Source organism: Anolis sagrei, chromosome 3 (assembly GCF_037176765.1).
Source record: "Anolis sagrei isolate rAnoSag1 chromosome 3, rAnoSag1.mat, whole genome shotgun sequence".
In the NCBI taxonomy this organism is placed as follows: domain Eukaryota; kingdom Metazoa; phylum Chordata; class Lepidosauria; order Squamata; family Dactyloidae; genus Anolis; species Anolis sagrei.
Genome location: NC_090023.1, coordinates 214,839,974 through 214,863,887, shown reverse-complemented (window position 1 = coordinate 214,863,887; position 23,914 = coordinate 214,839,974). Strand labels below are relative to the sequence as shown.

Genomic DNA, 23,914 nt, shown 5'->3' with positions numbered 1-23,914 from the left:
CGTCTCAGAGGTGCTACAAGATCTCTTTGTTCATGAAAACCATGTTCACAAATCAATGTTTGAATTATCATTAATGAGTTAGCTTTAACATCAATGATTCTGAGCTCTTGGTTTTCTTTTTTCCCCCCTTCAAAATCCCAACATGAAAATGAGCTTATGCATTTTTCTCTCTAGCACAATCTATTTGCACACAGTAGAAAATTATATTGCACCCTGCATATTTTTCAGGATTTGGTCTCTTAACTCTCTCCCCCACCTCGTGGGAAAGCGGCCGCTGATAAGACCGGCAGGAAAGGTCTGATAATAGACATACTATTCTGTAAACTTCTAAAGAAGAGGGGAAATTTTTCAGCAACACAGAAATTAAGAAAACAATGGGCTGCATTTACTTTTTATTGGTTAAAAACCCCTTTGTGAATAATTCCTAACATGAAAAATGCAAAATGTAGCAATACTGCCCTGGCATTGTGGATATTGGTTTGAAAACAGAGGTGAGAAGCATAGAGCCCCCCAGACCTTTTGGAGAGCAACACCCAGCATTCTTCAACTATAGTGGCTAAAAATTGCATTACTCGTACAACATCTGCAGGGTCACACAATTTCTACTCTGTTTTTAAAAAAAATTTTTTTTTTATAGAAAGCAGTTGAGAAACCACCTTTTTAAAATAACTAAATGTCCAATGTAAAAAGGGTTAGGGAACCAGCAACAAGTAGACACACAAAAATGCCAAATATTTAGCTAAACATAGGAGCTGGGGGTGATGACAGCCGGCAGGGAGCTCTGGCGTGGACTGGTCCATAAAGTCACAAAGAGTCGGAAACGACTGAACAAATGAACAACAACAAGCAAGTTACATGTTATTTCCTTGAGCAGGATTTGGGTTTTAGTTAATTGGAAACGTAATCTTCTGACCAGGGTTGCAGTCACATTGTAGAATTAATGCATTTTGGCACTACTTTAACTGCTATGTCTCTATGCTGTGGAATCATGGGAGCTGTAGTTCCACAAAGTATCAGCCTTCTCCACCAAAGTGTGATGGTTCCTCACTAAACACCCATAGCATTCATCTATGGTGGTTAAAGTGGTCTCAAACTGCATTAATTCTACAGTCTAGCACAGGTCTGGGCAAATTTTGGCCTCCAGGTGTTTTGGACTTCAACTCCCACAATTCCTAACAGCCTACCGGCTGTTAGGAATTGTAGGAGTTGAAGTCCAAAACACCTGAAGGGCTGAAGTTTGCCCAGGCCTGGTCTAGCATCTGCCTAGATGTGGTGAGGAGAAACAGGACACAAGCACTACTCTTTTTATTGAAAACCGATCTCATAAAAAAGCCATCTCTACCCCCTTAATAGGGACTCACTGATGTATATTTAGTGTATACTCCCCATTTCTTTACACATATGCTGATGGAAAACCAGATGACTTCAATATCATCTGAGCTCTAAGTGTTGCTGCTCCCAGTGAATGAATCATGCTCCGGATTTGTTTTCATGCTCCCTGGCAGTGTTGGTTGCGTGACTTTCATAAGAAGGAAAGTTCTGTGCTTCCCGATGGTCAGATTAATGCCTTGCACATACCCATGCCGGCAGTGCATGCATTTGACTATGGGGAAAAGATATGCTTCCCTTTTCTCATGAGAAGTGAAATGTGGGAGAAGAACGTCAGTTGCCTCCCAATTACACTATGTAACACAATTTTGTTCCTGGGTCATAAATGTCATTTCCTAATTGGTTCTATCATAAAAACATTTTGGTGGGCCAGCCTGCAGCACATTATGCTATCGTTTTTCAATGAACATCTCACAGAGTCTCAACCAATTCAACATAGTTTGTGGCAGCCACAAAAAAATGAAGTTTCTGGAGTAGAACAACTACTTTTAAAGTAAGTACCACACAATTAAACAGGAAAGAACACTTTCAAACCAGGAACAGATTGTGTTGTCAAACGCGTTCATGGTTGGAATGACTGGGGGCCCTTCCACACAACCCTATATCCCAGAATATCAAGGTAGAAAATCCCATAATATCTGCTTAGAACTGGGTTATCTGAGTCCACACTCAGATAATGTGGGATTTTCTGCCTTGATATTCTGGGATATACAGCTGTGTGGAAGGGCCCTGGGTTGCTGTGAGTTTTCCAGGCGGTATGGCCGTGTTCCAGAAGCATTCTCTCCTGACATTTCACCCACATCGTATGGCAGGCATCCTCAGAGGTTGTGAGGTCTGTTGGAAACTACGAAAGTGACATTTATATATCTGTGGAATGTCCAGAGCAGGAGAAAGAACTCTTGCCTGCTCGAAGCAAGTGTGAATGTTGCAATTAGCCACCTGATTAGCATTGAATGGCTTTGCAGCTTCAAAGACTGGCTGATTCTTGCCTGGGGGAATCCTTTATTGAGAGGTGTTAGCTAGCCCTGATTGTTTCATGTCAAGAATTCCCCTGTTTTGTTACATAGTGTTATGTTTATCACTACTATGTAATATCTCACACAGCCGTTTTAGAGCATCAGGACTTTATCTAGACCAGGGCTTCTTAAACTTTTGCTACCACTTTCCACTAAAGAAATTTGTACATGATCCCAAGTATATAGGTATATAAGATAGGTATAAAAATCAAACATTTACTGATAACAAATCAGCATTTCTAAATCTTGCTAAACAGTGAAGTACAGTAGAAGCGTCTTCCATGGAGTCCACTGTAAACACTGTATGTTGTGGCTAACAAATTTGTATATATGGGTGGCATTCAGAAACCTTTGACTGTAGTCAAATATTGAGCCTTTGGGGGGGGGGGGGTCATGACCCATAGTTTAAGAAACCGTGATCTAGACCACCCTACAGTTCTGTCACATGGGATTCATTCTAAATTTTGCTTCTATATTATTGCAATTTTATGGTGAGATGCAGGACCCTTCTACACTGCCGTATAATCCAGATTATAAAATCAGATAATCCACATTACCTACTTTGAAATGAATTATATGAGTCTATATAAGTGGATTTTACATGGCAAGAAGAGCCCCCAGGATACTGTCTTGAATCTGTAACCCTGCAGTGTTTTCCATTGCGCCGTCTGCCTTTTTTTCTTGCCATCTCTTTATATAAAGGGAAAGATGGGATTACTTTACAGTGCCTTTTGGGCCCTTCCACTCAGCTGAATAAAACTCCACTTATCTGAGTTGAACTGGAATATATGGCAGTGTGGACTCAGATAACTCTGTTCAAAGCAGATATTGTGGGATTTTTTGCCTTTATATTCTGGATTATATGGCTGTGTGGAAGGGACCTCTGAGGTCATCTATCTGGAAGTTCCTTAAGAAATGGGCTCAAGGTACTTCCAGATAGATTGCAGATGGGGAAATTGAGCTTGGGATGGGCAAAGTGTCATCTTTCAAATCGTGCTAGATTGTAACCTGCAACAATTTTTGCCATTGGAGCAAATGGGGGTCCAAACCTCACAAAATCTAAAAGTAAAACATTTTGTATTTATTTATTTATTTCGGGTACTTTTACCCCGCCCTCAACCCCCGAGGGGGGACTCAGGGCGGCTTACAAAAGGCACAATTCGATGCCTATACAAAAATTATACATAGTGTACAAAACCATAGTTAAAACAATTATCACAGTTAAAACAATCATAACAATCAATATACATCACATCATATAAAACTATTCACATGCTCAGCGTTTGTCTTTCAGAGTTCCAATTGTACACCTGTTTTAGTCTCGGACTTGTTGTTCATCCCTGCTTTCTTTCCAGTTCATTTTCTTTTTGTCCTGTGCAATCGCGGGAAATGTCTTACTTCTGGCCATTCTTTATGCACTCTTCCAGGAGCCTTGCTGGCTAAAGAATACAGAGAGAATTTTGGTTGCTATGTGCCTTCACGTTGACTCTGATGTATGTTGACCTTATCGTAAGGTTTTCTGAGCAAGACATTTTTCAGAAGAGATTGTCCATTGCCTTCCTCTGAGGCAGAGAGAAAGCCAATGTGACCTGCCCATAGTTGCCCAGTGGGTAGCCAAGGCTGACCCAGGATTCAGACCCTGCTCTTCTGGAGTGAGTCCTAGCTCAGCATTCAAACAAAGGTACTACATTGCATCTCAAGGGGAATACTTTAGAGAATACAAATTCATATACGGAAGCTGGTGTGTGTTGTTTCCAGTAATATACACACTCATTCTAAAGAGTTTTGGAACATTAGTAATATATGGGAAAGATAGCAGTATAGAGATGATGCAGCATGTCTGACAACCAACCTAATCTCACTTTTCTTTAAAATAAATACAAGCTAAAGCAACTTTCAAAGGGACTGGCACACTTAATGGAAGAAAGTTCAAAACATCCCTTTCAGTGATATGCTTCCTACCCATCTAGTTTGTATGTAGTGTGTGTGTGTGTATAGTACAGCCCAGCTGTATAGCCTAGCTCTCTCTTTCTCTCTCTCTCTCTACACACACACACACACACACGTATGTGTATATATACATATGCATACTCTTGGTGTCTTGGTTTTTAGACCTATTTCTAAAACTGATTCAGAAAAATGCATTAGATAGACTGCAGCAGCTCTAGTTTCTTAGGCCCCTTCCACACGTCTGTATAAAATCCTACATTATCTGCTTTAAACTGGGTTATATGGCCTTGTGGACTCAGGGCCCTTCCACACAGCCCTATATCCCAGAATACCAAGGCAAAAAAAAAAATCCCACATGATCTGAGTGTGGACTCAGATATTCCAGTTCAAAGCAGATATTGTGAATTATCTGCCTTGATATTCTGGGTTATATGGCTGTGTGAAAGGGCCCTTTGATATGGTTATCATGGTTTTCTGAAGGTAAGCAGGTGAAAACTCGTAGACGGCATATGTTCTGTATTTCAAAAACTAGAGCTGATAGGGGGAAAATGGTGCCATTTTTGGAATCACCAGGTCAAATATTCCCAGAAATAGGATTAACATTTGAGGTACCAAAATGTGTGTTGGCCACTGTTATTATTGTGGTACATGAATGTAATTGTTTGGTAAATCAGCCTTCTCCAACTTGGAGCTCTCCATATATATATGGGACCGCAACCGTCATAATCTGGATTCAGCAGCATATCCCAAAAACTGTACAACACTATTTTGGGCTCTCCCATGGTCCCAGGGTCCTTCCACACAGCCTTATGATCTAGAATAATCCAGACTTTTTTCTTTCCCACAATTGTGATGTCTGGTTTATTATTATTATTATTAGCCGTCCCCTGCCATGTGTTGCTGTGGCCCACTCTGGTGGTCATGGGGGTTCTATGTGGGAGGTCTGGCCCAATTCTATCGTTGGTGGGGTTCAGAATGCTCTGTGAATGTAGGTGAACTATAAATCCCAATAACTACAACTCCCAAATGTCAAGATTCTATTTTCCCCAAACTCGACCAGTGTTCACATTTGGGCATATTGAGTATTTGTGTAGAGTTTGGTCCAGATCCATCTTTGTTTGAGTCCACAGTGATCTCTGGATGTAAGTGAACTACAACTCCCAAACTCAAGGTCAATGCCCACCAAACCCTTCTAGTTTTTTCTGTTGGTCATGGGAGTTCTGTGTGCCAAGTTTGGTTCAGTTCCATCGTTGGTGGGGTTCAGAATGCTCTTTGATTGTAGGTGAACTATAAATCCCAGCAACTACAACTCCCAAATGACTAAATTCATTTTTTTAGTGAAGGACATACATTGGTTTGTTAGGTGTCTTTTGTCCAAATTTGGCGTCAATCCGTCCAGTGGTTTTTGAGTTCTGTTAATCCCAGAAATGAAAATTACCTTTTTATTTATATAGATTTATAATATTTATTTATATTTATTTATATATTTGATGGCATTGGTTTATTATTATTATTATTATTATTATTTATAAACAAGCACCTTGGTATCCCTAGGGATGTCCCGGTCCTCAAACACTCTGTGCTTCATTCGGGAAAAATGCTGCACTCGCAGAGCTCAGGTGGTGTTATATTTCGGTGTCAATGTTGACTTTGGTGGAGAGGTGGCTGCCAAGTTTGTGGAAATGGTCAATATTTTCTAATGTTAAGCTGTATTTCTGGCATCGTATAGTGTTACCTGTGTTGTCTTGAGCCCAGATAGATAACACCACTCTCAGCGGGCACAGCGCAGGTGGATAGGGCGCCCCCTCCTCGCCCCCATAGGACATTATGAGAAAACAGCTGTTAAACAGGGAGACGGGGGGTGGGCCCACGTCGCCGCCTCCCTTGGCAAGGGATCGGGGCGGCCCACTGTGACTCAGGCCCTTGTCCGAGGGAGCGGTGGGGCCCCCTTCCCCGGAGGACCGCTCTCACCGAGGCCGAGAGAGGAGCGGCCAGGGATCCCCCGTGCAGTCCCTTCGGGCCGGCGTTGCCCCTTTAAGAGCGCTGGGTTGAATGGCTCCAAGTGCGGCGGGTCACGTGACGAGGCCCGGGAGGAGAAAGGAGGGCTGAGTGAGGACGCAGCGCTCGGCTCGGGAGGAGGCGGCTCAGGCGGCTCAGGCGGCGGCTCCCTCCGGTTCCTCGCTCTCCCCGCTTGTGCGTGAGTACACCGCGCGGCTCCCCCGACCTCCTTCTCCTCCTTGGGGCTCGACTGGGCTTCTTATTGTAATGTTGCCTCCCTCCCCAATCGAGCCATTGATGGATTGCTCAAGGTCCCTGCCCATTCCGGAGACCCCAAGCCGGGAGCGAATTGAGTCGCTGTTCCTTTAAGACGAGGGGGAGGGGGGCCAAGAGGGAGGGGGGAAGCCCTGCTCTGCGCCCTTTATAGTCATCCTTCCGCCCTTGAGTGCCTTCATACTCCCCCCCCTTCCTTTTTCATTATCCCTCCCTCCCTTGCTTTCACACCGATTCTAATGCGATTCTATCCCGGGATAAGGAGGAGGAATACAGGAAGAGCATCCCTACCTATGCACCATCTGTCTTATCTATCTATCTATCTATCTGTATTGGCAACCTCTCTTTACCTTCATGGCTGTCCTAGAAATCTATTCCAAATCCCTCCATTAATTAATTAACATGTTATTCGCCCATATTCTGGTTTAAATGCCTCTTCTGGTTATTTTTAGTATAGAATAATAATAATAATAATAATATATTATTATTATTATTATTATTATAGAATAATAATATATATTGTTATATATTTTGTTTTTATATTATTATATATTTATTTATTATTATTTTTATTATAATCATATATTTATTTTATTCTATTTTATTATAATTCTATTTTTAATTTTTAATTATATAATATATATTTATTCTATTATTATAATATAATACATTGTTATTTTATTTTACTATAATTATATTGTTTTATTATATCATAATTATAATTATATTGTATTATTTTAATCTATTCTATATTGTATTCTATTTTCATTATTATTCTATTATAATTCTATAATTCTATCTTCATTTTTATTCTATAATTCTGTTATTCTGTTTTTATTTTAATTTTAATCTATTCTATATTGTATTCTATTTTCATTTTTATTCTATTATAATTCTGTTATTCTATTTTTATTTATATTCTACTATAATTATATAATTATATTGGTTTATTATATCATTATAATTATATTGTATTTTTATCTATTCTATATAGTCTTCTATTTTCATTTTTATTCTATTATAATTCTATTATTCTATCTTCATTTTTATTCTATTATAATTCTATTATTCTATTTTCATTTTTATCCTATTATAATTCTGTTTTATTTTTATTTTTATTCTATTGCAATTATAATTATAGAATTATATTATTTATTTTTATTGTATTATATTATGTTTATTATATTACAAATATAAATATAAATATAATTATATATTTTTTTTTAAAATTACATTGGGCCACATGCAATAGTGTGCCTTTCTCACCCTCCCTTACACAAACCTCTTACGCATCTATGTGAGTAATTAATTATATGTGTGTGGATGTATGTGTGTGTATGTATATATGGGGAAGGGGGAGGGTGTTGAAATACTCTGTATATTAATCTCTCCTCTAAGCAGGCTTAGTTCTCTCTGCTCTGCAAACTGTAGCCTTTTAAAAAAATTGCTTTTGGTCTAATAATAATAAAAAATACATAAATATGCCCTTCTATCTTAAATGTTTTTTTTTCCTTTCCAAAAATGATCCTGATCTGGAATTTCCCGGCCCTTTTTTTGCCTCCTTTATTGGGTGCCATAGCCTGAGATTAAATAGCAACCCTTCTTTCTCTTCCTTCTTTTTTCCCCCCTCCCCTTTTATTCCTTCTGTCTTTCCCCCCTTTTAGATTTGGCACCTTTGGAAAGGTGAAAGCAGCAGTCGGTCGCCTTCATTGGTGGCTCTGCCAACTCATTCCTGGCGAAGAGGGCTTTGGGGAGAGGCGCCCTGGAGAAATAATATATATATATACACACACATATAGGATTTAAAATAGCCTTTTTTGATATTTTAAAGAAGTGGGGGAGGTGAGGAAGACGCAAGATGGCTGGAGGTGGTTAGGAGGATTTTTTTTATTTGATGTGATGATAAAAGCAAAAAAAGCAAAAAAAAAAAAAAAGGCACAGCAGCTGCGGCTATATAAACTCAATTTAGAGCCCTCCCCTTCTTCTCTCTCTCCCTCTCTCTTTCTCTTTGCAGGGTGGTGCTATCCATAATCTGCCTTTCCTATCTATTTTTTTTATTTTGTTTGTACTTTGTAAAGCAAAAGGAAAAAAAAACACTAATTAATAAAAAAAGAAAACACAAAACCCACCCTGCTCAAAATGGCTGAGGACGGAGTGAGTGAGTGAGAGAGTCCTCTTGGAATTGTACATTTCAGCAGTTCCCTTTCAGCCTGTGCGCTTCTCTGTCCTCCTCCTCCTCCTCTTCCTCCTCCTCTTTCTCTCCCTCCTCCCTTCTTTTTTCAGGCTGGTTCCAAAAGGAGAAATAGCTTTCATGTCAGAAGGAAAACAGAAGCAAAGGGGAAGAGGCGGGGGCTAAGCTCTTCATTAGCAGTTGAGAAATTCCTTTTCAGTTTGATCAAGGCATACTTGTTTTCCTTCCAGTGCGAGCAACCCATCACTCTCCCAAAAAGCCTGGGGAATTTTGGAGCGGGGAGTTATTGTTTTCCAGTTCTCTCCGGTTAATCCGAGAAAGAGATTTCACAAAGACAGAGTCCCAGAGAGTGTATTAAAAGAGAGCAGGTTGATTCTCTTGGTTGAATTTGTCTCCGGCGGTTTGCACTCTTCCGAGTCCTTATTTTTCTTCTTCTTCTTCTCTTCTTCTTCTTCATTTGTGAAAAAAGGAGCAAAGGATGGGAGGGTCCCTTTGGCCCTGGACTGGAATTTCTTCTGAATGATTGACTGTCTTCCCACTGAGATTGCACTGTCCCAAAGCCAACGAAGAAGATTGATTTTTATTTTTTCCGCACCATTCGGCTGCATTCGAAGTTAGCCGTTTTGTTTCTTTTTCATCTTGAATTTGGATTTTATCTTCCAACTTTTTTTTCCTGTGGTTTAATTAAAGACTTGAACTTTGAACTGTGTTCCGAGGGAGGAAAAAAGGAACTTGGAAAGGACTTTTCTGGAGTTCAATCAGGAGAGAGAAAAGTTCTTTCAAAACCTCAAAACATTGGGCAGAAAGTCATGATACATTGGCAACATTTCCCTTAGAAGGTTCATATGGCATTTGGACTCATTCCCTCTGGATTTTGTATGGATATTTTTCAGCGCTCGGTAAGTTTGGCTCTTTAGAATCAGAAGTCAAAGCTCTGTATGTGTTAAAATGGTTGGGGTTTAAAATATTAGCAGCATTTCTGCATTTTAATCTTTAGTACTGAGAATTAATTTCATTGCATTCTGCTGGGTTTTCTAGAAGGGAAGCTTTGAATTTTAGGAATTAGAGCTGCATTTAATTTATTTTTTATTTTTTGTTTGATTTGTTAGCAACTTAGTGGCCTTTCTGTTGCAAAAGAGGACATTCATCACCATCTGCATTGGTAGACCAAAAAAACCCTGATTATTTTAAACGAGAGATTTAAAAAAAACACAAATAAAGCCCCACATTGGAGTGAGACATGGCTGAAAACTGGAAGAACTGTTTCGAGGAAGAGCTTATATGTCCGATCTGCCTGCACGTCTTTGTGGAACCTGTCCAGCTTCCTTGTAAGCACAATTTCTGTAGGGGATGCATAGGAGAGGCTTGGGCCAAAGAGGCAGGGTTGGTGAGGTGCCCCGAATGTAACCAGGCCTACAACCAGAAGCCCAACCTGGAGAAGAACTTAAAGCTGACCAATATCGTAGAGAAGTTCAACTCGCTCAACTTAGAGAAGACGCCCTCAATCTTACACTGTGTCTTCTGCCGCCGGGGCCCACCTTTGCCTGCCCAGAAGATCTGCCTGAGGTGTGAGGCTCCCTGCTGCCAGTCCCACGTCCAGACACACCTGCAGCAGCCCTCCACAGCCCGTGGGCACCTCCTGGTGGAGGCGGACGACATCCGGGCTTGGAGCTGCCCCCAGCACAATGCCTACCGGCTGTACCACTGCGAGGCCGAGCAGGTTGCCGTCTGCCAGTTCTGTTGCTACTACAGCGGGGCCCACCAAGGACACTCGGTCTGTGACGTGGAGATCCGGCGCAATGAGATCAGGGTAAGTGAGCATGGAGTGTGGCCTCCCTTCCTTTCAGGTTCCTTGCTTTGTGTCTGCAGTGTGCTAACAGTATGGTAGCCAATCGAAGGCCACCAATAAACCAGAACCCTACTCCAGGGGTTACCAATCTCTGCAAATGGGGGGCAAACCCAAATGTGATTTGCCAAATCTGTTCAGAGTCCATATTCACATCAGTGTGAGTGAGCATGGAGCATGGTCTCCTTCCATTTGAGGTTTCTCAATTTGGGTCTGCAGAGTTCTAGCAGAATGTTTCGTGGCAAAATAAAATAGAAGAAACACCAACAAACCAGAATCTTTCCCCAAAGGTTCTCAAGTGTCTGAAAACTCCATGAAATAATATTTGTCAAATCTATTCAGAGGCTATATTGCAGTGGTTCACAACCTGTGGGTCCCCTGGTGTTTTGGCCTACAACTCCCAGAAATCCCAGCCAGTTTACCAGCTGTTAGGTTTTGGAAGTTGAAGGCCAAAACATTTGGGGACCCACAGGTTGAGAACCACTGCTATATTGGCATAAAGTGAAAAAGTGGTGGTGCAGTGAAAGTTTTTTCTCTCTTGGTTCTGTTTTTGATTGTGCGTCAACTGGATCAATATTGCCCCAACAGTTCTCCCGTTCTGCCAAGAATAGTTTTTATCTTTAGAGAGTTAGGCCTCATCTACATTGTAGAATTAATGCAGTTTGTTACCAAGGAATCATGGGAGTTGTGGTTTGGAGAGGTACCAACACTATTTGGCAAAGAAGGTTAAAGGCTTTGTAAGACTACAACTCCCACGGTTCCATAACATTGAGCTATGGCAGTTGGAACTAGTATCAAATACATTAATGCTACAGTGTAGACGTACTTTTAGTTTGCTCCTTTGACTCAAATGTAGCCTATTGCTGTCACAAAATGAACCGTTCCAGCCAAAGGTGACCTTTCCTTTTAATTCTCTTTTATGCAAGGGCGACAAAATAGATTTTCCTATCGCTGCCAATGAGATTTGCTGCATGTTACTGGGTACGGCTGTGCTCCACCTTTGCCAGTGCTGACGTCTGAGGTGTGGGGAAAATGAGGAAGTAAACAAAAGCTGACATGATCTTTTCAGGGCCCATTAGAAATGCATCAAGGGAAAGAGACCCTCACTGAACAGGATGTGATGAGGAGAGGGAGGGGATAAAGCAGCAGGAATGTGTGTGGGTTGTGGGGAAGGGGGGCAAATTGATCCCTTTGATTGTGGCTGTTGAGACAGATGTGTGTGTGCTCTTGCAGGCCTGTGTAAAGGGGGTGGATTGTACGATGGTGGTCAGCGATTGTTTTTATCACCCAGTGCAAACAATGGCATCTCTTTAAGTCTTCTAAGTCTTCTGTAAACAATACACAGAATAGGAGGAAATCAGCTTAAGCTACCGATAATTTGTATATGGTGGTTAGATAACTGCAGGTCTACTAGTAAGTTGAAAGAGTCTATGTGGGGATATATATATATATTTGTGATTCTTGGTAACTTCTCCCCCTAGATTGCTGTAAAAAATAAAATGCAATTTGCACTGTGGCTCATCCTGGGAACCATTCCTAAAGGCCTGACCCCTCTACTGCTTTCACACAAGAGTGGGGCGGAGAGGAAATCCAAAGAGCTTGGAGGGTCGAGTGCCCTGAAATCTGGTTCCAGGCAGCTTGGCTCCCAGGGGTTGTGGGAGCGCGTCCTGGCGTACAATGCATCCCCTCCTATTGTAAGGCCTGTCAACATCAAGTCACCATCTTCCTCCCCCACTCCTTTCCCTGTCTTTTCTGGCTGAGCTCCTAGGAAGCGGAAATTTCATAGGAACACAAACATGTCCCTTCTCTTTCTCTCCCGTCCCCCACCTTCGCCCCCGTTGCCTTGGCTTCACGCTTTGGAGGGACGTGCGAGGCCATGTCTTCCTGGCTGTCCAGATGGGAAGGGTATTCCAGTGACAAGCCATTTCTTTGGCGTTGGGGGAAGGGGCTCTCACTGGAGCAAACCCAACAACTTTGCCCTAACAATGGTGCGGGTGGGAGGAATGTTTAAGAAACCTGGTCTTATTCTGCTCTAAGCTATTCTAATGTTTTTGGCCTTTGGAAATGTCAGATTACGAAAGGGGAAAATGACATGCATGAATGGAAGACTGGGGCAGAAAACCCCTGTAAAGAATAATGCGAAAGCTGATTGGAGAGGGATTCTTGGGATCATTAAATGCAAATGAGTTGCCCTTCTAACAGCCTAATTATATTTCTTGAAATGATGACTAAATGGTGGAAAACTTCCCCTTGTTTGGGGATGGAGCGAGGTTGCAATCTACGTTTGGGGATTGTAAGATTGGAATCAAGGAGTGGTATTTTACTCCGGGTTAATATGGAGTTCAAGGGTGTGATCTTGAGTATGTAGCATGACTCAAAGTATCGTAAGGCAGCTGTCCTGGAATTTAGGCCTTATTATTTGTCTTTTTTTTCTGATTAGGCTCCTCATCTCCAAGGAAGCTGCAACACACAACCCCTCGGATTCCACTCAGGCACCATTGTGTAGGATAAATATTTAACAACAAATGAACAAGGGTGCCTGTAAAATAGAGGCAACTTCCTGTGTATTCGAATGCTGCCAAAATGACTCACCATTTAGCCATTAACATGGGGAAGAGGTGGTGGTGGTGGGGGGAAGACAGAGGAGTCGTAAATAAAACTGCTATCTAATTATTTTCCAATTGGACAGCCAGGCCCTTGTGCGGATGGGGTGGGGGCGTGCTGGGTAGAAAGAAGAGCTTGTGAGCTGGAACAGGAAGGCTATTTTTTCCTCTCCTGGGTTTTTGGGGGAAGCCAAGGACCTCGGCGGAGATGCCGGCGGCTCTACCACGCCCACACAGGAAGAAGGAAGATCCAGCGAGACTGTTGGGAAACTCAAAGGGCTGCCTTCTCCCTCCCCTCCTCCTCCCCCCTTTCTATTAATAGGTGCCCATAAGGGAAAAGAGGGGAGGAATGCTGGGCCAAGCAGAAAAAAAAGATGCCGTTCCCCCCTCTCCCGCCACTGGATCTGGGAGAGGCTTGCTGGTGACGTGACTGCCAAATCCCAGTGGCGATTCTGTTCAGAGCGAGCTTGTTTTTAATGAGTCAATTTTCAGGAATCTTTAGTTTTGTGTCCACACCCATCTTTTTTTCTTTTCTTTTCGCTAGAAGTTTGCCCTTGTATGTGTGTGCCTCTCTGTTTGTTTTCTGTTTTGCTGTAGGCTGGCAGTGTGGGAGCCTGCAGTCTTCTTGACCCATTTTAGAATGCCTCTGCTGTGGGTAGTCAGGCTGCATTCTGTGCGGGTTGCTTGAAAGGCCTTGCAGTATTTCCTGTGGGGATTTTCCTGAATAAGCAGCAATAGCCTCCAGCAGCTCAAGCAGATGGACGCCATGTCCTTGAGGTGGGATGGGTGACTTTGGGTTGTAGTCTAGGTACCTTGCAGTGCACAATGTACTGCTTTGTGTGTTGAGTATAGCCAAGAATATTTTGTTTTGTTTCTCGTTACAAAAAGGATCACCATTTAGAACATAGGGAATTTAGCAGACCTTGGAGAAGTTATTTTTGGATTATAACTCCCAGAATCCCTGAGCTGTTATGACCACTGACATTATTTGGATGAACATTTTGTCCAACAAACTAACATTTCCAAGCTCTTCTTAAAGGCTGCTGTGCGCCCCTCCCCCCCATATGTTTGTTTAATTTCACCGAATCCGGTGTGTCCCATTTTTCTTTTAACAGTCTTTTGAGGTTTCCTATACAATATTATTTTGTGCTTTATCCCTGAAGTATGTTGAAAGTACTAAAACTGAGACTTAATGGTGATCTTTAAAGGATTCTGCACTTGCATCCTGTTTTACAGAGAGTTACTGAGTATGGAAGAGGGATGGATTAAAAAGGTAAAGGTTTTCCATGACATTAAGTCTAGTCGTGTTTGAATCTAGGGGGTGGTGCTCATCTTCATTCAAAACCAGAGCCAGCATTGTCCGTAGACATCTCCAAGGTCACGTGGCCAGCATGATTGCATGGTGTGCCGTTACCTTCCCGCTGGAGCAGTACCGATTGATCTACTCACATTTGCATGTTTTTGAACTGCTAGGCTGGTAGAAGCTGGGGCTAACAGCGGGAGCTCACTCTGCTCCCCGGATTTGAGCCACTGATCTTTTGATCAGCAAGTTCAGCAGCTCAGCAGTTTAATCCACTGCACCACCAGGGGGCTCATGATCTAGGTCAGGGGTCCTCAAACTAAGGCCCGAGAGCCGGATACGGCCCTCTAAGGTCATTTACCTGGCCCTCGCTTAGGGTCAACCTAAGTCTGAAACGACTTGAAAGCACACAACAACAATCCTATCTCATCAGCCAAAAGCAGGCCTACACTTCCCATTGAAATACGAATAAGTTTATATTTGTTAAAATTGTTCTTCATTTCAATTATTGTAGTTTTATGCATTACAAATAAGATATGTGCAGTGTGCATAGGAATTAATTCATTTTTTTTCAAATTATAATCCGGTCCTCCAACAGTTTGAGGGACTCTGACCTGGCCCTCTGTTTAAAAAGTTTGAGGACCCCTGATCTAGATTATCATTATTGCTCCCACCAGCTTGTGTAAATACGATCCGACCACAAACACTCATCAAGCTTAGTTTATAGAATCCATAGAGTTGGAAGAGACCTTGTGGGCCATCCAGTCCAACCCCTTGCCAAGAAGCAGGAAAATTGCATTCAAAGCACCCTAGTGCTTTGTTAGAGGTGTGCTGTTCACAACAGCTGTCCACATTATACGTTCCAGAATGATGTTGATGTATGAGTAACTGCATTTACTCACAGTTATTCCTATTTCCTCCCCTTTCTTTGCTTTCATCTACTGTTGAAATTTTAGTTGTAAACGAAGTGGGGCAAGGACTTGCCTTTTCGTGTGTATTTTATTTGCTGAATGCCAAGTTGGTAATATATAAAATGAATAACAAAACTTGGCTGCGTCTGATGCTGGCTGTGTCTCTTCCGGTTGCTGAGTAATGCTTCTTCGCAGTTTTCTTTCCTTGGGAGATAGTGCTTCATTAAAGAAGCTTCAGCTTTTGCACAGTAGTTACCTTGACTATGTCAAGGAATGTTCAGGCCATTGTTTTGAAAGAGCTTTTTGTCCATCCCCCATCTTTTACTTTCCTTTTTTCCTTTCACCTAAGCAGCAATCTGTAAACCTCCTTCTCTTTTGCCCCCATTGCAGTAGGCTGCATAGCTTCATAATGCTTATAAAGCAATTGGCATCATGCTTGACAAAATAAAAGAAGTTTTCGGTCTTAGGGGAAAGAAGAACGTGTGTATGCAAAATTAATGATGGAGGGGAGAGGGATGCCATGAAGAAAGAAGAGTGCAAATTCCCTTAGAGTCGTGCGACAAACTAGGGGAAGCTCACTCATATTCAGATTGATAAGGAATGGGAAAAAAAGATGAACTGATACTGCTTAGCCTTAAAATATGGAATAAGGGTTATTTTCCCCTTCTCAAGATTAGAGATGCAACGTTACTTCTAGAGCTGGATTTCTTTCAGCATTTTTGCTGGCTTTAGTCTTAATTTTGACAATGTATGAAGGTGCTAGAAGAAGGAGGTAGTAAGCATGACAATATACCAGGCATCTCACTTGGGTCGGAACATCAAATGTAAACACTGGGATACTAAAATGCTAAAGGCATCATTCCAGGGCCTTAGAGTCAATTTAGCAATGTTTTAGGAATCCACCGAGTTGAAATATTATTGTGAAGAGTAACTATATTGGTGTGTATATGCACCAAGTCCCTATACATTTATTCTAAAACAACAAATGGTGGTTGGAAAGGAGTTCTCTGCTTTAAGGCCTTGGAAACACAAGGGGCAAAATTTAATTAGGGGTTGCTTTATCCTTTATGCAGAGCTCTGGTTGCTGCAGTGAGTATATAATATTGGAAAGGCAAATATAGATCTCAGGTGCACAGGTTGGGTCAAAGCTGATTTGTATTTCCTATGCATTTGCTAGTGTCCTTCTCATGCATGTTTCTACTGCAGTGTTTCTCAACCTTTGTAATACCGCGACCCCTTAATACAGTTCCTGATATTGTGGTGACCCCCAATCATAAGATTATTTTCATTGCTACTTCATAACCATAATTTTGCTACTGTTCTGAATCGTAATGTAAATATCTGATGTGCAGGATGTATTTTCATTCACTGAACCAAATTTGGCACCCAATATGCCCAAATTTGAATACTGGTAGGGGTGGGGGGGGGGGGGGGGGTTGAGTTTGTCATTTGGAAGTTGTAGTTGCTGGGATTTATAGTTAACCTACATTCAAAGAGCATTCTGAGCTCCACTATCAATGGATTTTGACCAAACTTGGCACACTGAACTCCCATGACCAACAGAAAATACTGGAGGGATTTGGGAGGACTTGACAATGTTTTAGAGAAGAGCAGACTTGCTCTCCCCAAACCACTTAGAGTCTCAGAAGCAGCCCTCCCCTTGGCTGAGAGGCTGGCCAAGCACAGCAGGAGGAGGGCTTTTGGTGGGAGGATTCACAGTCTGTTTCCAAAAAGGAAGAGAAGGATAGGCTGAGAGATCTTCAGCCTTCTCTAAGACCATCAGAAATATGTGTTTTCAGATTATCTTTGTGACCCCCCCGAAACCCTCTCATGACCCCCCAGGGATCCCGACCCTTAGGTTGAGAAACTGTTCTAGACAATTCAACATTACTTTTACATTTTATAGAAAACCATGTGATGGCATTGATAAAAAACAAGATTGCCATATCAAGAGTATTAGTTCTGTAGGGTTATGTTACCAGTATTGCCTTGTGTGAGGATAAACAAACCAAAAATTGAAGGAGTGGAGGGGGATTCATTAGCAAAATGCTTGTGATAAGCCCACAAGTTATTCTGTTTGTAAACAGTAGATCTTGTACTGAAAGTCAAAGATAAAGTGAGTACTCGGTATCCACTGGGCTTGTGTTCCAAAACACATACAATCAAAATCTGTGGATGCTAATGTTGCAAGCCGTCCCCGAGTTACAAACATTTGACTTACAAATGACTCATACTTAGAAATGGGGGTGAACAGCTCAAGAGTTTGTTTTTTGGAATTCAAAAAAGGATATAGATTTGAGCTATGGTTGGTTGAATCTATGGATGCAGAATCTGTGGATATTCAGGACCAACTGCACAATGATTATGCTAAACTAGAAAAATGCAAGGCTAAAGCCAAACACCCTCTTGCAGATTATCTGGTTTTAAGCAGAACTGCAGAGCTTTGATGGTTATGCAGATGTCATTTCAATTAGTTAAATTCTTGTCTGTGCTTTATGGGAAAGGTCCTGAGGGCCATTGTGGGCTGGGTTGTTTTGGTTGTGCAGTGATCTTGGATATTATTATTATTAGGAGCCTGGTGCATGCCATGGTCAACAGTAGCTGGGATAGCTTACAGTTGTTTATGCTAAGATTGTATGCTTACCCGTCTTTAAATGTCCTTTCTCAGGATGTCAGAGACAATAAATTTGAATTTTTAACAGTCTGAAAAACAACCCAAATATTTTCCAGGTTTGCATTTAGGCCTTCTAAGGCAGTAGGTCTACTGGCCTTTTTTTGGAAGCTAAAGCCTCATTGCACTCGTAATGGAAAACCTGCAACTTATCTTGGCTAATTTTTGAAAATTCAACTAAAGGACATTTTAATACCACTGCTGACATAGATGTTCCTTCGACCCTTGACCCAGAATCCCATTTGCTTGTCTGTACTAAAATTAAAACCAATACAACTTGCTTACTAAATGGCATACATAGCTGTTCTTAAGTTGGTATCAATGAGAAATGATTTTTATGTTGTTCCAAAATGATATCATTTTGCATAATTTTAATTTTTTCGTACGGAGATATAGGTTTTCAACATTTTTTTAAAGAAATTGAAAAAGCCTTCAAAATGCTAATGAAGAAGAAACATGTTTTGCTTCTGACTCTTCTTGCTTGATGGTTTCCTTTTGTAGTATTGATGGTCCTACTTCTTTATGTCTTATTTACTTTGCAGAGGGATTGCATGGAGTTTTTGTTGTTGTGCCTTCCAGTAATTTCCTTTTTGACTTATAGTAACTTTAAGGCGAATCCATAGGATTTTCTGGGGCCGAGAGTGAATGACTTGCCTTTGTGGCATAGTGTAAAATCACATGTACTTCACGTTCGATCAGTCCACACACTGTCTTGCCAGAGAAAGAAAATATGCCACGCAGATTAACAGTAAAGAACAAGTATTTTTTTCTTCATACTACAGAACAACATATATCCAATCATGTGATCAGTTGTATTGACTCATGTAATGTCCTTTTAGAGAGATTTAAAATGGTCTTTCTTTGTCCATGTGGAGAAACTCTTCCCAGCAGCTCATGAAGCAAGAGCACCAAACCAATTCTCTCTGCTTCTGAGCACGTGCACAGCTCAAGCCTGAATAATGTAACAGTAATCAAAACTCCCAGGCTCAGCTAGCTCCCTGGGTGTTGCCCAACCAATTAGCTTTGTGCATCTTATTTTACAGTTGACATACACACACTAACTGATTCCTTACATGCCCTAATAGCCTTGACTATTATTATTATTTATTTATTTAGGGCTTTTATATCCCGTCCTTTCTCAACCTCCGCAGAGGGACTCAGGACGGCTAACAAAGTGGCACCCCATGGCGCCCACATCAAAACATAAATATACAATTAACAGCAATGTAATAATAACAACATAAAACAGTATAAACAGTATAAAACCGTATAAAAATATAAAATAAATATAAAAACAGACAACAAGAGTCCTTTGTCCCACCCTAGTCTTTCCACAGATATATAAACCCATTTTCCTAGTTCCAACAGACCTCACTACCTCTGAGGATGCTTGCCATAGATGCAGGCGAAACGTCAGGAGAGAATGCCTCTAGAACATGGCCACATAGCCCGAAAAAACCTACAACAACCCAGTGATTCTGGCCATGAAAGCCTTCGACAATACAGACAACAAATAGTCAGTGGTCACCGATTTAAATCATTATCCAAGGGCAGTCCATCATTTCTAAATCAGTCAACACGTCAGTAGGCCAGCCTATTCTCCAAAGGCCTGATCCCATAGCCAGGATTTTACTTGTTTCCAGAAGGTCAAGAGGGATGCAGCAGATCTGATTTCACTCGAGAGGGAGTTCCACAGCCGGGGGGCCACCACAGAAAAGGGCCTGTCCCTTGCTCCCGCCAGACGCGATTGTGACAATGGGGGGACAATGAGCAGGGTCTCCTCAGATTATCTTAGGGCCCTAGGTGGATCATAGCAGGAGATACGTTTGAACAAGTAAACTGGGCCAGAACAGTTAAGGGCTTTCTAGGCCAAGGCCAGCACTTTGAATTGTGCTCGGAAGCTGATAGGCAGCCAGTGGAGCTGGCGTAACATGGATGTTGTGCGCTCCCTGTACCCAGCCCCAGTGAGCAGCCTGGCTGCCAAACGTTGGACTAGTTGCATCTTCCGGGCAGTCTTCAGAGGCAACCCCATGTAGAGTGTGTTGCAGTAGTCTATTCGGGACTAAACAGTGAATCAAACTGTAGTCTCCAGAGTTGGAGCACCCTCAAACCACTGCACCAAACTGGATCTCAGGTTTTCCTTACATTTACCTTAAAAAGTGCCTGCAGTAATTTTCAGTACTGAAACATTTATCGTTAGTTTTAATTCAGAAAATTTGCTGAAACGTTTAAACAAATGCTCTTAAAATACTTGTTCAACAAAGCTCTTTGTTTTATTATGTACTGAGAGAAGAAATAAAGAAAAACATGGTGCGTGTTGTACATCCAGCCACTTCTATAACAAATGCAGTTGGAGTAGAGTTACTGCTTTAGTATTGTCAGCATTTAAAATAAACAGCTTCAAAACCATTTTTTAAAAGATGGCTTTTAAGAAGAGAGATTGTATGAACAAGATTCTCCTTTTCCCAGCATTTTGTCTTCAGCAGTGTAAGCATTTTGTATGCCAGGGCTTTTATGTAAAACCACAGTATTCCTTGGTTTCCTTCTATGAGGAATGTTCTTTTTTGCTGCAACAATTCTGTTCTGGCTAAAGGGCAGGAAAGAGTTGGATTGCATGGGTAGATGTATCTGTTCAGCAGGGGACAAAGCCCAACCCATTATATCTATTGAATGAGAAAAGGCTATTGTTTGCCTTCATTTAAAATAAGAAAAAAGGGCATATAGCTTGCCAAAGGCAAATGGATTTTTGCAAGGGAAGAATATGAAAGGAGTCACCTTTGGAGAGGAATCTAGGACAAATGGTGGGAAGGGTAAACAAACTGGGAGAAGATCAAGTGGTAGTTAAAACATTTTAAGAGTAGATGATATCATGTTCCATACCTAGGCATCGTTCTGACCTAGTTGTTGGTGTTATATACCCTAAAGCAGTGTTTCTCAACCTTCGTAATGCCGTGACCCCTTAATAGAGTTTCTCGTGTTGTGGTGACCCTCAACCATAAAATTATTTTAGTTGCTACTTCAGAACTGTAATTTTGCTACTGTTATGAATTGTAATGTAAGTATCTGATATGCAGGATGTATTTTCATTCACTGGACCAGATTTGACACAAATATCCAATACACCCAAATTTGAATACTAGTGGGGTCGGGGGGGATTGATTTTGTCATGTGGGAGTTGTAGTTTCTGGTATTTCTAGTTACCTTTCAATAAAAGAGCATTCTGAGCTCCACCAATGATGCAATTGAACCAAACTTGGCACACAGAACTCCCATGACCAACAGAAAATACTGGAAGGATTTGATGGGTATTAACCTTGAGTTTTGGAGTTGTAGTTCACCTACATCCAGAGAGCACTGTGGAGTCAAACAATGATCGATCTGAACCAAATTTGGCATGGATACTCAGTTTTCCCCAAATAGGGCACCATTCCCAATACGTCTTAATTTAAATACTCGTGGGGTGGGGGGCTTTATTTTGTCATTTGGGAATTGTAGGTGCTGGGATTTATAGTTCACCTACAATCAGAGAGCATTTTGAACTCCACCAATGATGGAATTGAATCAAACTTTTCACACAGAACTTCCATGACCTTGAAAATACTGGAAGTGTTTTATGGGTATTGGCCTTGAGTTTTGGAGTTGTGGTTCATCTACATCCAGAAAGCACTGCAGATTCAAACAATGATAGATCTGGACCAAACTTGGCACAAATACTCAATAAGCCCAAATGTGAGCACTGGTGGAGTTTGGGGAAAATAGACCTTGACATTTGGGAGCTGTAATTGCTGGGATTTATAGTTCACCTACAAACAAAGAGCCCCTTGAACCCCACCAACGATAGAATTGGGCCAAACTTGCTACACAGAACCTCTGTGACCAACAGAAAATACTGTGTTTTTTATAGTCTTTGGTGACCCCTCTGACACCCCCCTCGCGACCCCTCCAGGGATCCCATTTCCCAGGTTGAGAAACACTGCCCTAAATTCAGCAGTTCCAGCTAATCTTGGAAGCTAAGCAGTGTCAGCCCTGGTTCGTACTCTGATAGGAGACTGCCAACGAATATTGTGTCTTGTAAGGTATTTTTCAGAGGAAAAATCTCTGAATATTTCTTGCCTGAAATGCATAAGGCCATCTTACATCAACAAGAGACTCAGAGGCATACACATACACACATCTCCCTCCTCTATTTTGTGGGTGGATGTGCTCACATTGCCACGATTGCAATCTTGCACATGCAAGTCGAAGCACAGCTTTCCCCAGGCTGGCCTGTAAAGCCGTAATGCCTGTCTGCTTTTCCTGGCTCCCTCCTCTGCGGTGCCTGTCACTTTAAATGCCGGGCTGCGGGCTTTCTTCCCCACCAGAGCTCTTCCAGTCCGGTCTTGCCTTTCCTCCCTTCCTGCTGAAAGAGGGATCAGGGCTTGCCGTTGCCCTCTGGTCCCTTGGCCTACAGCACCCTTCATCTTCCCCTGCTTGAGTTGCCAAATGAGTACTGCTGTATACAGTGATTTTTCTCTTCGTTGGGCATAGCGCCCAAATGCTTTAAAATAAAAATATTCGGAATGACTTGCTAGGCCTTGGGTGATCTCAGCCAATCTGCCATCGCCCCCCCCCCCCGGTTTCGTTGCCTCGCTCCCCTCCTCCCCGCTGCCCCTTTTGCAGGACTCCCTTGACGGATTGGTCTGGACAGCCTCTAAATTCTTTTAAAGCCAGGCTTTTGTTTTCATGGAAATTTAGGAGGCAGGAAATTAAATTTATGAGATAGCAGGAAGAACGGGTTCATAGGAATCTTGGAGATTACGGGTCTCTCTCTAACCATCAGGGGAAAAACCGATGACCTTCCTTCTGGGGTATTAGACCAGGGTGGAGTTGGCTCTGAGGGTGAGGCAAAGGTATCTTGGGAATTCTTATCTCTAGTAAAGAACCGATTTGCATTTCCTTATGTTTTTCTGCTGTATTTTCTTTCCTTTTCAGCCCTTCAACAATTGGATAGCAAAAAATTTGCATATGGTTTCATTTTAACTTAGCTAGCCTTCATTGCCCAATCCCTACATGCTTTAGATCAGTGGTTCTCAACCTTCTTAATGCCGTGACCGCTTAATACAGTTCCTCGTGTTGTGGTGACCCCCCAACCATAACATTATTTTCGTTGCTACTTTAGAACTGTAATTTTGCTATTGTTATGAATCGCAATGTAAATATCTGATAGGCAGGATGTATTTTTATTCACTGGAACAAATTTGGCACAAGTAACCAATACGCCCAAATTTGAATACTGGTGGTGTTGGGGGGATTGATTTTGTCATTTGGAAGTTGTAGTTCCTGAAATTTATAGCTCACCTACAGTCAAAGAGCATCCTGAACTCCACCAATGATGGAAGTGAACCAAACTTGGGACACAGAGCTCCAGTGGCCAACAGAAAATACTGGAAGACTTTGATGGGCATTGACCTTGAGTTTTGGAGTTGTAGTTCACCTACATCCAGAGAGCACTGTGGACACAAACTAAGATGGATCTGGACCCATTTTGGCATGAATACTCAATGTGCCCAAATGTGAACACTGGAGGAATTTAGGGGAAAATAGATGTTGACATTTGGGAATTGTCGTTGCTGGGATTTATTGTTCACCTACAATCAAAGAGCATTCTGAACTCCAACAACAATAGAATTGGGCCAAACTTCCCACACAGAACTCCCATGATCAACATAACACACTGTGTTTTCTCATGGTCTTTGGTAACCCCTCTGACGGCCCTTCACGACCTCC

The 23,914-nt window shown here is 41.8% G+C and overlaps 1 protein-coding gene across 4 annotated transcripts in view; it reads left to right on the top strand.

Moving 5' to 3' along the window:
• Positions 1–6,435: 6,435 nt before the first annotated feature.
• Positions 6,436–23,914, top strand: part of TRIM8 (tripartite motif containing 8) — a 99,323-nt gene continuing 81,844 nt past the window's right edge. Inside the window, exons 1-3 of one of the 4 annotated variants that reach the window (XM_060768298.2) lie at positions 6,436–6,548; positions 9,287–9,716; positions 9,927–10,627. In XM_060768298.2, coding sequence (XP_060624281.1) covers positions 10,058–10,627 — 570 coding nt within the window. In that variant the 5' untranslated portion in view covers positions 6,436–6,548; positions 9,287–9,716; positions 9,927–10,057. Of the gene's footprint in view, positions 6,553–9,047; positions 9,717–9,926; positions 10,628–23,914 lie in introns of all 4 variants that reach the window. The other 3 variants (XM_067465856.1, XM_060768297.2, XM_067465855.1) reach the window with 3 other exon arrangements.